A 17,155-nucleotide genomic window follows, 5' to 3' on the forward strand; every position below is an offset into this window, starting at 1 on the left:
TGTGTTGGCCACAAACAGTTGCTAGGTAACCAGCTAGGGAGGCGACCGGTCAATACCTCGGCTCTTGCTGCTGGCTCACCTCTGCATGAGCTAGAACGTCACCGGCGGCGGAGAGTTGCTCTCTCCACCTGTCCCACCCTGCTTCCCGCGTGCGTCCGACCCACCCCGGGTGCGCCACAGCAGCAGCACCACCACCGTCGCCGCCGCCACCGCCGCCGCCACGGCTGTCCCCCACTATCGACCACCACCTCCGGCACCGACGCAACCTCCGCGTGTACGATACTCGATAACAACGACGATTCCGTCCACCTCGTCGTTTCCACGCGCGTGTTTCCCGATAACTACTGGACTTTAAGTATTGATATAGAGGAAGTTACCTCGTTGACCGCGGCGGTGCTTGTAGAAGCCGATATAACGAGCCGAACGATGTTCCTGTCGCAACACGCTGTCACCTGAGAGACTGTATAAAAACAGTAATCCTTAAGAACGTCTATATAAGTTTGATTACAGATGTTCGCTTTCAGGTTTCATTGTTGAATAAAAGATTTCGAATAAAGGGTTGCTTTATGATCTTGGTATTCAATTATGGAATGCTTAATTACATATTCTATGAGAACTTACATCAAATATGCACATATCACATGTCTTAAGCATTCGATGGTTTAACAAATAATATTCTAACAGATAGAGAATAAGAACAACATAAATTAATGTTTCTTTTTAGAGAAGAAGTATTCAGCTGGGGGGACGTTTAACATGTAAAAATGTCGCGGTATTATAAAAGATCTGAATTGAATGCTTGCTTAAATCCGACATTAAGATAGATAATAGCGGATAATATCAAGGCCATAGCATAGATTTTTCATAACGCAATCGACATGGGTGAACGAGCGTATTCAGCCACGTGGTGAACATTTGAGTAAGGATTCGTGAATACTGTATGTAGTGGATAATACATCTGATCACGAATATGTACGTTCTAATGGATATTTATAACTCATAGTATGTCGTAAATGTTAGTTAATAATATTAATAATATTATTATAACTATTTTTTTATAATATAGCAGAGAAGGAAAAAATTGAAAGTTTTAAGATGTCATAAAACATGTTTGCCGGAAAGTAAGTATGGAATACTCGCGCTAAACATATATTGACTTGCATGAGATCATTAGAGTAATTTTGGTTTTCTGATTTTCATTATACATGTGCACTGCCGTGTATTTATGCACATAGTTGACGAGTGAGTCAAATTATCCATTAGCACTTTTTCCTGATTTTTCGGAATCACTCGATATTCTCGATTGTTAAACATTATGTAAAATGTATCGATGTAGTTTTTGTGCTGCTACAAGGAAGTGGAATTTCGAAACTAATAAAAAGTATAGTTTTGTAAAATATACAAAGGATCTCCTACTAATAACATTAGAATTTAATATCTTACACACAGCTAAAATTGAATAATCTGCAAATGAACAAAAATGAAATGTTAGAGCTTTTTTTATACCTGCGTTTTCTACGTATATACGTACAGCTGTGCTCCTGTTTAAACATGCACTACGTCTGTACCGCATGCATACGTAAATTCTTGTCGTAACTTTGGTCATAAACTTACACGATGGCCTACTTCCAAATTTTACGGTTTGCCAAGCCTCTTACCTCGTCAGGTTTGCTTATAGATTCTGTCATTATTTATAGTCATTTCAAAAGTACATATATCGTTTATCGAATCTTACGTTTGCTCGATATAACGTACAAATCGAAGGAAACGAGGTATTCATTTCATGTATCGAAGTAGAATAAAATAAACGATACTTAATAATAATATAATAAAATTATCGTTATTTTATTACTATTTGTTGCTCCCATCTCAGTGTTTGTTATTTTGAAAATATTACATATCATCCATATGTTTTAGTTCATTGCATGCATATTCCTGTCAGACAACCTCTGCTCGGCAAGCTTCCTTGTTTGTGCATTTCTCGGAACCATAAGACAGTCTACACGAGGAAACCCTCGAGATAGGCAGAGGGGTGTTTTCGCTCTCTTATGGCTAGCATAAAGCATACATCGTTCATACTACTGCACACGGCACTAGCAAATGTGTCTGACACTGGTTGCAAAAATTGTGTTGTAATTTTAATGTATTAACAAGATAAAATATCACTTTTGATGTTCTTTTCTAAAAAGACAATTTAGCATAATTTAAATATTTTAGACACGTAAAATATTTATGTTTGATAACATAAAACAAACTCTGAATTATATAATAGAGATATATTACCCATTTTGCGAACAAAACAATTAATATCTCTACGTAATAAAAGATTACAAGTGGCTCATTAGGTAATTACGTGCACTTGGACGCTTAGTACACCTTTCTAATCTCGTTGACTGCCTTTTGATGGTAAGAGATCGCGGTCGACGGTTGTTATATACGAAGGTAAGGTGATCGTTAAGATGTGGAAAACGCGTCCATCGGAGTAGAAATAATGACAATTTTCTCCGTGACATAATCGAGAAGCCAGTAATTTTGAAAGCGACACTTCCTCACAACGAAAATCACATTGCGACAGTTACAAAAATGAAACAATACTTTAATGATATTTTATAAATAATAATAGATCGTACCTCTCTTAAAATATCTCATATAATGACAACTCCGCTCTTCTTTATATATCATATTTATTTTATATTTATATATAAAATAAAATATCTCTAGTAATATAATATAAACAATTTTTATTATTATTAAAATATGAAAAATCATAGCATCAAATAAAAAAGGATTTGAAAAGGATATTGAATTTCGAATAACGAACTGACGTGACATAAATTGAAATGCATATGCCTTTCTTTTAAAAAAAAAGAACAATAAGATAATTTGAAAAAATCAATATTTAAACGGAAATAAGAATTGACTTAATAAGTCATTTACAAACAAGTATGCATATCCTTATCTCGTGATCGGTAGGTAGTTCCGTTTCATGGAATCAATATTTTTCTTACAAATCCTGATAATTTGCTCTAACGAGCTGATTTTATCACACAATCGACTTAAGCATTCCTACATGGTTGTCCAGAAATTTAAAAAAAGTCTATAAAGTAAACGCTACATATTTATGTCCGTAACCTCAAACAAATATTTTATTCACTTTTATTATCTGAACATTATTTGTTAGGTATAATATTGAATTCGTGTAATTTCGCAAACGCAAAGAAAAGAAGAGAATCATATATTCCGGATTATGATACAATTATAAATTAATAATTAACGCCTCTATATGTATTTAAAAAATATATATAATTTATATTAAAATATATAAAAAATGTATAATATATTTCCATAATGCTATCTGTCGGATGTACAAAGTCACATTATTACTAATTTATATATACATACATACATACAAAATTCATGTATATATTTTAATACTTATTTCTCAAATTAGCTCTGTTCTTATGCAGCTGTTCTTTCAATAGAAGTAATAACGATGCAGTTCGCAGATCCATTCGTTTCACTTCGATCAGAAACTTCACTGCTTTACACAGTTTCCTCGACCACTTCACAACAGCGGCAGGTTATCTACCCGCGGGCGAGCCAATTCTTCTCTTTCTGCTCTGTGTACATCCGTACCTCGAGTCCGTTCCTCACCTGCACTCACCTGTCTTCCGCTCACTTTCCTTGCCCTACGTGGACAGCGCTCTACTTTTGTTGCATTTAAACGGTTGCGACTCGCGACGTGCCCATGTATCCAAGTTTTCATGTCGTCGGTCAAACGCTGTTTGGACACTGTCTCGCTAAAAAGGGAAAGAATTTTCCTTATTGCTTTCTTTCTATATCTTGTATCTCTAATGTGATCATCTCATCCAACATCTTACGTTTCTAGCGAATACGCAAACATTGCCATTTTAGAAAATAAGACGTGACACATTCGTTCTATGAAAACAGCTAATAATTATAACTTTTATATAACTTTTTATTAACTACGTCTTTGATATTTTGAGTCTCGGATACGGATATGAGAGAACCATCAAAAATATCTAATCATTGTCCAAACCAAATTTTATATATCGCGTTAACGACTGCACACATGATTCCCTCATGGAGATCGTTGAACTCGAAGAGGTGCTGACAGGACAGAGGATCCCCTCCATTGTAGGAGACTGCCAAATATACAGTGCCCAAACAAAGCTACACATCAGTCGCGAAGCTGCATTCCTGAAGAATTTTCAATTCGATTTTATACGTAAAAATATCTAGTTTTTATTTTATAGAAAGAAGTTAAAAAGATCATTGATCACTTTGCTAAAGTGTATTACACAAATTTATAAAAAGTTTCTGATAAATACAAAATTCAGTAATTTCTGAAAACATAGGTATCTATACGAAGCAGCATCACTTACCATGCATAATTGCTTTTCTTTAGGTACTCTGCACAATGAATGGCGTGAAACATGAAATTCTATAGTTCTTGCATTTTCCAGTTTTCCATGATACACCATGCTCAGCCGCTAATGAGGGAAATTGATCAAGATGAAGTTTCTCACATCCGGGAATTTTTCTTGTATCTTTTCCGCTTTGCATTTCTCATTACACCCATACAACGTTGGGGTGCCGGGCGTGTCGGCGTCGCACGCACATATGTATCGCCTGATATATTATTTCATGTTCGCTCGTGCCAACGATACATTCGCGCTTATCGCGTTGAAGCCATTCGTTTACATACGATACGACAAAATTATAAAAAGCAAATTTTATTCCAATAGTGTAAGTCTATAACAATTGTTGCTATAATCTTCATTAAAAATTAATATTGTTAACGGAATGTATAACGTTAAAAAAGCGATAAATAGAGAAGATCTTTATCAATTGATAATTATCAAGATCAAAAGATTATTTTTGAAAGTTCAGATGCATTTTTATATCTGAAGCATTTGTACGTAAAACGTTTCGAATCTTGCAAATGTTTTTAGCTATTCATCTGAGCGTCACGTTCGTTCAAGAATGAAGTAGCACAGATTCGATGGAGGATACAGTTCTGATTTGTCGACTAAATTGTGCGCAATGTGATCTGCTACACTTGCTTTATGCAATGCCATCGTAATTGGTCACTATAATCCGAGAAGGCTTCCTGGAATTTGTATAGAACTACTGGCTTCTCAAGAAACGAATCTCCCGGATGGCGCGTTGGCAGAACGTGATTTTTCTGTCGTTATTTATTTGTCACGTACTGACATGCTATGTGTCATTCATTGTTAATCATTGTTAACGTCGTCATTGTTAACTTTAAAGAAATACATTAAATTACGAGGAGCAATAAATATTCTGAGTATAATCTGTAGCCAATTGACTGACTGATTGCATATAAACAGGTATTTTAAAACAAGAATATATAATTTTCAAAGATTTTTACCATTAAAATATATTGTTGCATGTATGCGAATATAATAATCGTGAATTATGGTTTATTTAGCGTATAATGGAGTTATTTTTAATTTATCTTGACGAGAATAATATCTACATTATGAAAATGATGCACGCACGTGGGCATAATAGTACTTGTGACGTTGCCTAAAATATTTCTCGACTTTTAATTACATCATACAAGCAACATCTCAATATATATAGCTTCACAAAAATGCTTAGCTTAATCAATACCTGCAATAGTTTTGCAATAAGAGATAAAACAGGTTACTCAAAAGATGATACGTATTTTCTTCTGAAATGATGTAGATTATTGAAACCACACTTGATAGCATGTCTAAATAGTAAATACCGATAAAAGAATATTTCTTAAATGTATATTCTTATTTCCTCGAACCCATTGAACCAATCTAGCCAAAATCTTATGTTTCACATTAATTATCGAGCATAATTTGAGAAAATGTTATCTTATTTTTAGATAAAGCCCTTATTAAACTCGTAAACTCGATTATATCACTACTTCAGGTACAAACCGACAAACAACACTAATAAACATGCATACATATTCGATCGTTTGGAAGCCTGATAGAAGACGGAATAAATAAGTGAATGCATAATGCGAGTGACCCTTGATTACTGATCTTTCACCTATCCTAACCAGGTGTAAATTATTCATTAGACTCCTCCAAAATGAATCTGTGGATTCACCAAGACGTCGACTTCCTTTGTTTCAAAGTTTCTTGTTGTGTAATGCTTTCGTACAATTGTATAATAATCTTGTACTAGAGGACGTCGCTTTTCCGTAAAGCGACCAGTAAAGGATCACAGTAACGAATCGAAGCAGTTTGAAAAATGGAGGAAATTATCACGAGTGGGAGATAGTGACCGTCGCAGTACACAGATGTACTTCGCGTCCAGATGTACGTCGTGATACGCACGCATTACATGCATACACGCGCACACCGTGTGTGGGTCCACCTGAGTGAGCAGACGAGTGAGTGAGCACGGAGGAGAAGGTGTCTCACATGGGTGCCTCTGTTCCCTGCAACACGAGTCCCACAGATGGGGGAGACATCCGGGCAGCTGACGTTCAAATGAAACTGACTGACTGACTTCGGCTTAACCGACTCCACATCCTCCTTCGATTAAGGAGAACTACGTCCGGAGAGTCTGGAGAACGCGGGACGGGGGATTTGTGCGCCATCAAATTATTTCGTCGATATATGCCCGACTAGGACTACTCTCCACCTTCAACATACTTAAGTATGCGGCTACGGTATGTATCGTGGGAAGAAGAGAATTGATAATCTCCGGTTCCATTCTTTCGAATTCCGATTTCATTTTGTTGTCGTGTTGTAAGCGCCTGTTTTACAGATTCGCTTGCTAAAATTACGAGTCAATTGGATAGAGGATATCTAAATGCATTCTATGTCGTGGATACAGTGTTCTGTTTTAATTCATGATGATTATGGTACGAAATCATTTTTTAAATAAATGTTTTAAGTGTTTAGTGCATTGCCCGATGAGAAACAGTAAGAAAAATATTTTCTATTTTTGTCAGTTAGAATAACGATTAACCATTCCTTAAAGATCAAACTTCAGTTTTTGAGCAGACGAGAGCACATGATAATCGAGTTGCTGAGTGATGAAAGATCATCTTGCATTTATATTTTCCCTGACGCTAGAAATCCGAGCGAATGTTTGTAATACGAGATGCTTCGCAGGTTGGCACTTGTGCGGTTGCTATCGTCCAATTAATCACAACCATGATACATGTGGAAACTAAAATATATTGTAAGAGATTTCATACGTACTCGTAAGCAATCTGTAATAAAACGGAATTAGGTGTATCTATGATATCTTTATTACACGAGAGAGAGAGAGAGAGACCTTTTTTTGTTGTTTTACTATAATACATTACAAATTAGCATTATCATATTTTAAGAAATAAAATGTGTATGTAACTGTTATAAAAATTATAATTATTTCTCTGTTAATCGCGAAGTTTTATCGAGGAAATCAATTTCTTACGACAATTTCAATTTATTTAAATTTCAATCTATCCAGTTATTTTAGACTTGCAATCAAAACATTTTTATCATGATATAACTCACATGTTAAATAAAATCTTACACATGCATGCGTGCGCGCATGCACTCACGCATAGCTATAATAAATTACAATTAGTAATATGCTTAGGGCATGAAAAATTACTTGGATTAAGCTTTCTCACCGTGAAAACGCGTTAGTATCGAGTTTATACGCTAAAATTACGTGGCATGTACAGCTGCACGTAAGCACGCAATACCTACTGTGCCTTCAGAAATAGAAGAAGGATATCAATGAGACGAGCACGAGTCACAGTGTGCGCATATGATCATGTAATTCGTGTAAACCGATACACTCGAGTTGAATGACTTGTAATTCTAAGCGTCGATCGAAAGTCATTGATTTCGTTACACATCGGATTTTGCTGATACGGAGTATCTGTGAATTGTATTCGCATTTACGTCTGAAATGAAAGCTGATAAGATTCAGGATTCGAATGTCGCGTTGAAGAAATCTGCAAAATATTTCTTCGATATTTTTATCTTCTCTCATCATTTAATCGTCTTTAATACAACATCTACTTTAACACCTTTATGTCTATTAGCATTATGTTTAATTTAAAAAGCAATCAAACTATAGATGTACAAGATACGGAAAAAGTTAAATAAAATTTGTAATACCAAATTGCTGATTGTTATTAACACTTTCTGGAAGGAGACATTTCTCTCTTACTTAGGGACGTACTTTCTATTTGTACGCGATTTATTCTTTAACGAGGCAACCGCGATTTTCGAGAGGTTCTCTGTTGTGTTCCAATCGAAAAAGAACATTCGTTGCACGCGCAGGATACCGTGGGGCACGACACGACAAGAGATGGTGCGCGCCATTTGTACGAGGGGAGGACAGAGGAAGTAGAGAAAAAAAGAGAGATAATGTATCCCGGGGATGGGGAGTCCGACAAGAGCAGGAAGGAGAGAGAGATAGAGGGGCCAGCCAGAGAGGGAGAACTCTGTGGGACTCGTGAGGGCGAGCAGGACCGAGCGACCGAGAGACAAAAGGGAAGGAACGGATAAGAGGAAGCGTGGGCACTCAGGTGTGACTCTCCCGCGGGTTCTCCTGCGCTTCTCCTTGCCAGCAGCAACAGATACGCGGACCTCATCCTCTCCCCGCGCGGAAGTGCTCTTTATCTTTGTTGGTCTGTCCCCTTCGCCCGTGCATACGCACTCGCGCACTCGCACGCGCGCGCTGCACACGAGCGCGCGTAACGCACGTAGTAACGTAACGTAACTCACCGAACTCACGAAACCGCCGAACCGTTGTCGCTTATTCCCGCGCGTTTAGCTCGTCTTAAAAGTATAATATAGTAATATAGTAATAATATTGTACGTAATAAGAAATTATTTTATGATTAAATTTGTTTCTGCTCATCATTCTTTCTGTTCTCCGTTGAGTCCGTTCTAGTAATTTGTAACATGATTTTTTGTCAGAGAGGATATTATTTTCTCATTTAAGGATGTAATGATTGTATCTGGCCTTTGCGAATTTAATTGCGAACGTTTTTCTTGCTCCGCGTTATCCTTTCTCGTCTCACAGCGTGACTCCGCTTCCTGAGGCATTCAAAGGAAATCTTTGCTAGATCATGAGTACCACAGAATATTTTTAGATTTTTATTACGTTTTGTACTTTGACAGTTGAACTTAATTTTTTACTTAAAATGAACTTTTATCTACTCTCTCTATAAGACTCTCTTTAAATATAAATTAGCACAATTTCTTTTATTTTTTTATCCAAGATTATCTCAAAACTATTTTGTTATCCAGGGCTTGTTTTATGGCAAAATTAGATAATCGATATTACTACCTTTTACTCTGTACATCACTCGACGAAATTTCCTGGTTTACTCGGACAATCGACGTGACGGTTAACAGCGGGTGTGCGTAGCAGGTGGTTCGTATATACAACTACTACTGAGTGAGATAATGTACGGTGAAGGATATACAGATATATCTACTGGTCATACATAAATGATTTTACAGTATTCACGAAAAAAATAATATCAGAACTAATAAGAGTTACTAATTATTTTATAAGTAATGGATTAATGTTTATTGTAACTGTAAATTTTTTTAATAAAAATAGTTTGTGATATGCACATCTAACTTCTTAGGTTTCTTAAATATGTAAATTTTTGGTGAATTAGAGAACATTTCAACATAACGACTGTCTGTTTACATTAATTTTATAAATAAATATCTAAAATGTAAAAAACTACAAAATTAAAGAATAGAGACAAATGTAGAGATACAACGAGCATAAAAGAATGTAGAAAAGAAATAGTATAATCATGATCCAGCGAGAGGAAACATGATGATACCTTAATATTCATGCAGTTTTGAGAAACTTCCGCTCGTTTCGTTTTTTTACGCAAATAATAAAGAATATAGACACGTAAAAAAAAGATCGTATCAATTTTGTTTGTGGATCTTAGTAATGCGTAATGAAGGAAAGGGTAAGAAGAAGAAGAAAACGTATCACTAGAGCGAAATAAATAGTTGCTTCCCCGGCCGCTCTTAATCGGATGAAGAGATCAGCATGCTGGACAAGCTTCCCGGCTTTACTACCTTCTAGTCATGTAACATACAATAACGTATGCTCCAAAGCGTCTAATTCAATTGTTTAGATACGCATTTACAGTTCTAATTATTCATGCTGAGAAGCAGCTCATGTGTGTCGCGTGAAAGAAAAATCTGAAATGAATAAATATAGATCCTCTATCTCTATGATATTAATAACGTCAATTAAAATATTTGATTTCACGGAAAATAGCTATGAAAAAACATATCAATTACTTATTTTTAATTGTTAAAAAAGATAAATTATAAAAATAGTTTATCGGCATAAGTGATTTCGAGGTATACTTCTTTACACACAATACATTATCACGTAGTAAAATCAAGCAAACTGCTAGATCGTTACATTCTCTCTCAGTAAGTTACGGTTGCATCTCGTACAACGTTACCATAACTGAGGAACAAGGGGCGGATCGTGCGCGCACGCGTGTAAAGAGATGAAGGGACTAAAATAATTACGGGAAACCAAGGTTTAGAGAGCACCGAGAAGGAAAGGAAGCGAGAAGAGACGCGAGAAGGACGAGGGGGCGGCGCGCCGTAAAGGAGAGACGAGAAGAGATGCCAGAGAAGCAATGTTAATTCCTAGCTCGGAGAGTCAGTCGGGAGCCACCGAGAGGTTTCTCACCTTCTACGGTTTCCCTCCTCCAGCCGACGTGAGGGCCACTCGTCCGTCGTGCATCGGGGATGACTTCGCGCTTGGTATAATGTCGACTTTCAGACAGATGCGATTTTTAATCGATTTTTTTGGCATAATCTCGGATATTTTAACCGTTTTCTCCGAAAAATATTGTCCAACATTACAGGTTGATGTTATCATTATAGTTTTTCATTGAAAAAGAAAGACAATTAATGCACGTATAATTCGGTGCAAAATTGTACAGTATTAAAATAAGAATAGAACATAAGACCGATGACCGAATAAAGTTCGTCGAAAACGGGCCTACAAACTAAAAAGAATTCATGTAAATATGTCAAGTTTACCTGTGCATGACACCTAGCGGTCATCATATGAAACGTGTAATTAGCTAACAATAAGATGTACATGTATAACTAATATATTGTTACAAACCAAATAAATTTTTGCAAATGGATTAAGTAATGGGACTATTATCTGTAGAGATTGATTTTTTCTATCTTATGCATATTTATAATCAAAGCTTTTATATAATTTGGATCATAATCTGAGGAGATCAATGCAATAATCGGAAACCATCTGTTCTTTAGCGGTTTGTCATTTAGCGAACAGTTACAATCGCAATGCGAGAAATGCTACATTCATCCATCCTAGCGAAGCAGAACGACCGTTACATCGTGAAGCCCATCACACACAAATTTACATGAATGCATAAACACAGTATATAAAGCATCCCAAGTAATGAAACATTCAAGATAAACTCTGTGCAACACATACCGACTTACGTTAAATGTCTTATTGGACTAGGCGTTTACGTACTACTGTCGGTTCGTGTGCGATGGCCTTAAATTCTGCTAGCCAACTTCTCTTCTGCATCAACGATCAAAGAAAGAAAACCACGCTTGAGCGTCTCTAATATGCCCCTCGTTCGCCATCGTTCGGAAAGTTGTTGCGTATTTCTCGATAAAAGCACTTCCCCGAACGGTAGAGTGAAATGTATTCATTTAGAACGAATTGCACCAATCGTCAATTAGTGCTAATCGTAACTAATTTTCCTTATATGCATTACATGCGTGTAGCTGGATGCATGTGACTGTAACCATGATTTAACAAAGGATTAAGAAGCAACTAATCAAAGACTAGTTAAGGACTAATTAAACCTGATTAATAGGTGTGGATTTCGAAATTTGGTTGCTATATTGTCTGTTTCCTTCATGATGTATCCCCGAAACTTCTAAAATAATTTTTTCATATTATATTTATTAAAACAAATTGCTTGAATAATAAACAAATTGTTGATATAGGATATATTTAAGTAACTAATAATTCCATAATTTGCCACGTACAAACGTAACGTTAACTTTTTTTAATATACTTTTTTTTAGTTATATCACACGTGAAAGATCATAGTTTAGTCCAAAATAATTCTCTCGTATTTAGAAGAGATATATAAATGATGCATCAGGAAATTTCATGATCGATGGAAGTTATCGATACCGTAATGTTTGGGTACCAACCGGAAATAAGATCCACGTGTATCGTGCATCACAGAACCGTTGGAGAGAAGGGGGAAAGAAGACAAGAGAGGACTTTATACTTTCCTAGCAAGCGACTCAATAAATCGATCACGTAAAAGAAACGTATACGCAACGGTTTTTTTGCATATTCATGCACGGACATTAGTTTTAACAAATGCATTGGGAAACTTCTAATTTGGGATTGTGACCTATTTTATATCTTAGATCTTATTTTGTACATCAAAGTCTAAGGGATGGAAGATAAATGAACATCGTTTCTCATAAAACTTTAATTATTAGCTCAGAATTCTATTTATCAAAACAACTTCAAGTCAAAATTAAATTTTTAAGTTTATCAAAGCTATTTAATTAAATTAGTAAAAATTAATATTAAAAATAACTAAATTAAAAACTAAACTAAAACTGCTCTTATGCATGTATGTATATATAAATAATGCTATTTGATTAAATTATTCGTGTTTGTAAATTAGTTTTCTCCTGAAAACAAACTCGTATAAATTGCGTGCTATTGAAACAAAGCCAATGCAAAAGATTTCCGATGAGACCATTTACTTATATGTAATCATATTCGTAAATGACACTCTCATTACAGTGTACAATTGCAAGGTTTTTTCCCATGCCTGAAAGATTCTCTCGTGACGCAACCCATTCTAGAATGATCACGGCTCAACTTTAGCATATAGTCTTTCAAGTTACAAGTAAACCTGGACCGTTACAAGCCATACAAAGCTTTTTCCTCACCATCGTCGCGAGTGACCCCATCTCCTTTCCCAATGAGAAAGCTCGATGAAGTACCGGGTGACGATCACGATCTCACCGCATCTAAAATCACCCGGCGGTCCTCGTGATTGTATTAATTCACTTGACAGAATACAGAATACGGGACGCAGGGTGTATACAGATGCCCGGGGAGTTCGCGTGTGGATGTATTGTCTTCTCGGCTCCTTTCTCGCATTAGCATAAGAATTCAGCGTGTGCCTGATGCGCCTATCAATCGGTCCCACCTCCCCCTCCCCTGCAGCGAATCAAGACTTAAATCTTGCAGTATGATCAACCGGCGATCCGAATGTCGAAACGTCGATTATCGATCGAAATCTGAAACACGTTAACTCGCAAAACCGACAACTTTGTTGCCGCAAGACAACGGTCGCCACTCCGGGAAGTACAATTGCGTCGCGGCACGCGATTTCGAAGATCAATTATTGGAGTCTAGTTAAGATCGCTTGCCGAGAGAATTTATCGCATTCTTGTTATTCCTCTTTTTCATAAGAAATCTGTTACGGTACAATAATATTAAATTCATAATCAAAAATCCGTAATTTTGCATAAGAGCACGGCGTGACGCAAAAACGTTACTTAAGCTACCCGACGTGAATATTTTGGAAGAATATGTTAATTCGTATCTTTTACTGGGCAAGGTATTCACGTGGTACGTTCTTGTCCGCATTTGTGTACGCCAGGACTGAGGAATTGAGAGGGCCGGATCGTTTCGGCGCGAATGTGCACCGCGAAGTCGAAGTGAGGAACGAAAGGATCGACGATCCGGTGGCTCCAGTCCCAAGAACAGAAAATTGTTACGTGCTCGCTCTGACAGCGTGATCCGAATGCTCATGCGGACGACAATCGGCCGCGGTCATCCAGAGCCGAGAGAGACTGAGGAGACTCACGAGAGTCCCGTAGCGTTACTCAAGCGCGGAGGAGCTTTCTTCGATGGACACACACACGCGCATAAGCGTGCATGTACACGAGCAGTATCGTAATTGCGATAAATAAATGCGGGGAAGAATATCACGAGCCTCCATACGCTTTATTGCAAGCTCGCATTATGTGCATAGTCAATAAATAAAAAGTAAAAGATATAATAATAATAATAATAATGGGGATAGACTAATAAGAATACTAAAAACATGATAATAAAAAATATAATGGCAGACGAATTAAAAAGGCAACAATTTCTCATTGTTACATTTCTATTTCACTTTAGGATTTCGTTAAATTAGATTATAAAATTTCGTTAAATTACTATTATGAATTTTTTGTTTGAGTTTTGTGCTAAATTTGAAGGTGGAGGAGGGGGGGAAAGAGGCGATCCCGTTTAGGGTGCGAGTGTGACTAGTCACATCGCTGCCACGTCAAAAGGCGATTGTCCGTTCATGCGGAAGCAGAGAGCCCACGGCTCTGCATCTATCCCTCGATCACCTCTCACTCGCAGGACACGTACTCGTCGTGTCCCCGTACACGTCCTCGCGTGTCGTAGCTGTGCGTGCACGCCGCGCGGTATGTATCGCCGCGCCGTACATACGCACCGTTCGGGATACGGCGTGCTACCAACACATCGGAGGGATCGTGTGATGCCGAAACGGCCGACCGGGATGTCAGACGAGAATCTGCGCGCCGACGATATTGAGGGCAGCTTTCGCGAGGAATTTAAAGAGCAGATCGATCGTAATCGTCGGCACGCCCTAAGTTTTTCTCGTACGCGTCGTCGGAATTTATTTCTAAATTATTTGCTAGCGAGATGAGAGGAATGACGCCATGATCGATGGAAATGCGAGATGTACATTAAAAAGACGATGTAATTCCGGATAATTTCTCACGACGTTCTAATTTTCGGAAATAGTAATGTTTTACTCGAGTTCTGTAAATCATGTGCTTTTCCATGCATCGAAACTTATCGATGCACTTTCGCTCGATGTCTGAGTAATTAAGTTCTACTCACCAAAGAGAGGTAGACGCTTTTATAAATGCGGCTGGCATTGTCCACGGGTGAGACTCCCGAATATGGATGACGGTCGAAGATGATCCAAGAGCGATGAGACTGTTTAGCAAATAAGGACGTGACGTAGCCGCGGCTTGACCTATAAGGCAAACGGATTTGCTGTTAATAGTCAATATGCATTAGACAAAACAATGAGCGGATCTTCAGGCCGCACACGATGTTTATCGTCTCTCCTGCGACGACATTATACAGAGATTTTAAGCGGCATAACCTATGCGTATTTATACCTGTCGGAGGATTCACGTCTATCTTATAAGAAATTGCTTGGGAGCACAATACAGTATGGTTATCTTAGAAATATCGATAACTTCAAATATCTATAAAACTGTCTTATTTAAAACAACGTTAAGAATAAATTAATCAAAATGTTCAAATACAAAAGCATGATATTTATTATATATACGCGCGCACACGCACACATGGTCATAAAAATTTAACTTACTTAATTAAAAAGACATTTATTTTGGAGGAAAATTGAACCGCTGCGTACCATTGGTGCCATTTACTTGAATCGGCGCCATATTAGATTTTAGTTCGCTTGATGATGTCACAGGTGCGAGGGCGCCAAAAACGCTGTGACACACGAGAGGTACACGCACGTCGATGTTCCTGGGACCGTCCTTACCTTCCAGCAGGCTTTTTCACATATTTTAAACCTTTTCGATTTTGCTTTCGCGTCTCTGATCCCGTGAAAATGGTGTCCGTTTTGAATACCGTCGACACCGGCCACGAGGATATGATCCATGATGCGGAAATGGATTATTATGGTTTGAAGTTGGCTACCTGCTCGAGTGACAACTCGGTAAAGATATTCGATTTAAAGAACGGTACTCAAAGTCTAATTGCCGTTCTCAAAGGACACATTGGTCCCGTATGGCAAGTCGCATGGGCGCATCCCAAGTTTGGAAATCTCTTGGCGTCTTGCAGCTATGACAGGTATGTCACTATATCTTTCATTATATTATTATATATTATATTATATATTAAGGGTTCACACAGTTGAACTACATCAAATCAAACAAATCAACTTGACCCATTTATATGTCTGCAGGAAGGTGATCATCTGGAAGGAACTTGGAGAATGGACAAAGATATACGAACATACGGGTCATGACTCCTCTGTCAACTCGGTAGCGTGGGCACCGCACGAGTTTGGCTTGATCTTAGCTTGTGGAAGTTCAGACGGATCGATCTCCATCCTCACAAATACCGGAGATACTTGGCACGTGCAAAAAATCACAAATGCGCATACCATTGGGTGCAACGCTGTCAGCTGGTGTCCAGCAGTCGATTCAGGCATCGACATGAATGCCACCCAACAAAGGATTGGACCCGTTAAGAGATTGGCCACCGGAGGTTGCGACAACTTGGTGAAAATATGGAAGGAGGAGGGCGATAGATGGATCGAGGAAAATAAACTGGAGGCGCACAGCGATTGGGTACGACCCTCTTAATTGGAGAATACGAAATTGGAAAATTTATTTAATACATGTTCGAATACTCTTATTTATTTATTTAATAAATTTATTTACTTAATAAAATTTATTTAATGATTTTTTGGACTTACAGGTACGAGACGTAGCCTGGGCACCAGCAGTTGGCCCGTCCAGGGCCACTCTGGCATCCTGTTCGCAGGATCGTCGCGTAGTCGTGTGGACGTCGAATGATTATGCCAGTTGGACGCCAAACGTCCTCAACGTTTTCGACGACGTGATCTGGAACGTCAGCTGGTCATTGACAGGCGGCATCTTGTCGGTCAGTGGTGGAGATAATAAAGTATCGCTCTGGCGCGAGAACTCTGAAGGACAGTGGGCATGTATTTCCGAATTGAACAAGGATCAGGGAAATATGAATACAGATCAACGCGTACTCTAATATTGTTAAGTATAAAAATGTAAAATAATGATACGCTTCGTGCAAATAAGAGTTGTAAATTACCACGGCTTGTCTTATATGAAGTAAAGTTTTGAGAGAACTCCAGAATTGCACTAGGAGCTGTTTGTTTTCCACTAGTATTTGAATATTCCAGCGTATTTATTCAAAATACAATATAATCACGTTTGCCCGATAAATAAACCACTCTATTAAAATTACCTGT

At 37.7% G+C, this 17,155-nt stretch overlaps 1 protein-coding gene and 2 long non-coding RNA genes across 5 annotated transcripts; all 3 read left to right on the top strand.

The window, feature by feature from the left end:
• Positions 1–229: 229 nt before the first annotated feature.
• On the top strand, positions 230–3,218 carry LOC113563403. Of its 2 annotated transcripts, none has more exons than XR_003407449.1 (3): positions 230–972; positions 1,067–1,121; positions 2,218–3,218. It is a non-coding gene; the product is annotated as an uncharacterized LOC113563403 (long non-coding RNA). The 2 variants fall into 2 exon arrangements; XR_003407450.1 differs by having other exon boundaries at positions 1,070–1,121.
• A 1,295-nt stretch (positions 3,219–4,513) lies between these two features.
• LOC105282972 lies at positions 4,514–7,277 on the top strand. 2 transcript variants are annotated; one of them, XR_003407452.1, is made up of 4 exons: positions 4,514–4,770; positions 4,977–6,703; positions 6,802–6,898; positions 7,018–7,277. It is a non-coding gene; the product is annotated as an uncharacterized LOC105282972 (long non-coding RNA). The 2 variants fall into 2 exon arrangements; XR_003407451.1 differs by having other exon boundaries at positions 4,514–6,703.
• Positions 7,278–15,621: 8,344 nt separating this feature from the next.
• LOC105282970 (protein SEC13 homolog) lies at positions 15,622–17,150 on the top strand. Its single transcript, XM_011345330.3, has 3 exons — positions 15,622–15,993; positions 16,109–16,496; positions 16,627–17,150. Exons 1-3 carry the CDS (start codon positions 15,752–15,754, stop codon positions 16,930–16,932), a joined length of 936 nt encoding a protein of 311 aa, XP_011343632.1. The 5' UTR covers positions 15,622–15,751; the 3' UTR covers positions 16,933–17,150.
• The last annotated feature ends 5 nt before the right edge of the window (positions 17,151–17,155 follow it).

This window comes from Ooceraea biroi, chromosome 14, assembly GCF_003672135.1.
Source record: "Ooceraea biroi isolate clonal line C1 chromosome 14, Obir_v5.4, whole genome shotgun sequence".
Classification (NCBI taxonomy): Eukaryota; Metazoa; Arthropoda; class Insecta; order Hymenoptera; family Formicidae; genus Ooceraea; species Ooceraea biroi.

Bases quoted from the DNA above. Each gene is read 5' to 3' on its own strand.
- LOC105282970 (XM_011345330.3), top strand. From the start codon at position 15,752: ATGGTGTCCGTTTTGAATACCGTCGACACCGGCCACGAGGATATGATC. The intron at 15,994-16,108 runs GTATGTCACTAT...ATATGTCTGCAG, and splicing joins GCGTCTTGCAGCTATGACAG to GAAGGTGATCATCTGGAAGG. The intron at 16,497-16,626 runs GTACGACCCTCT...TTGGACTTACAG, and splicing joins TGGAGGCGCACAGCGATTGG to GTACGAGACGTAGCCTGGGC.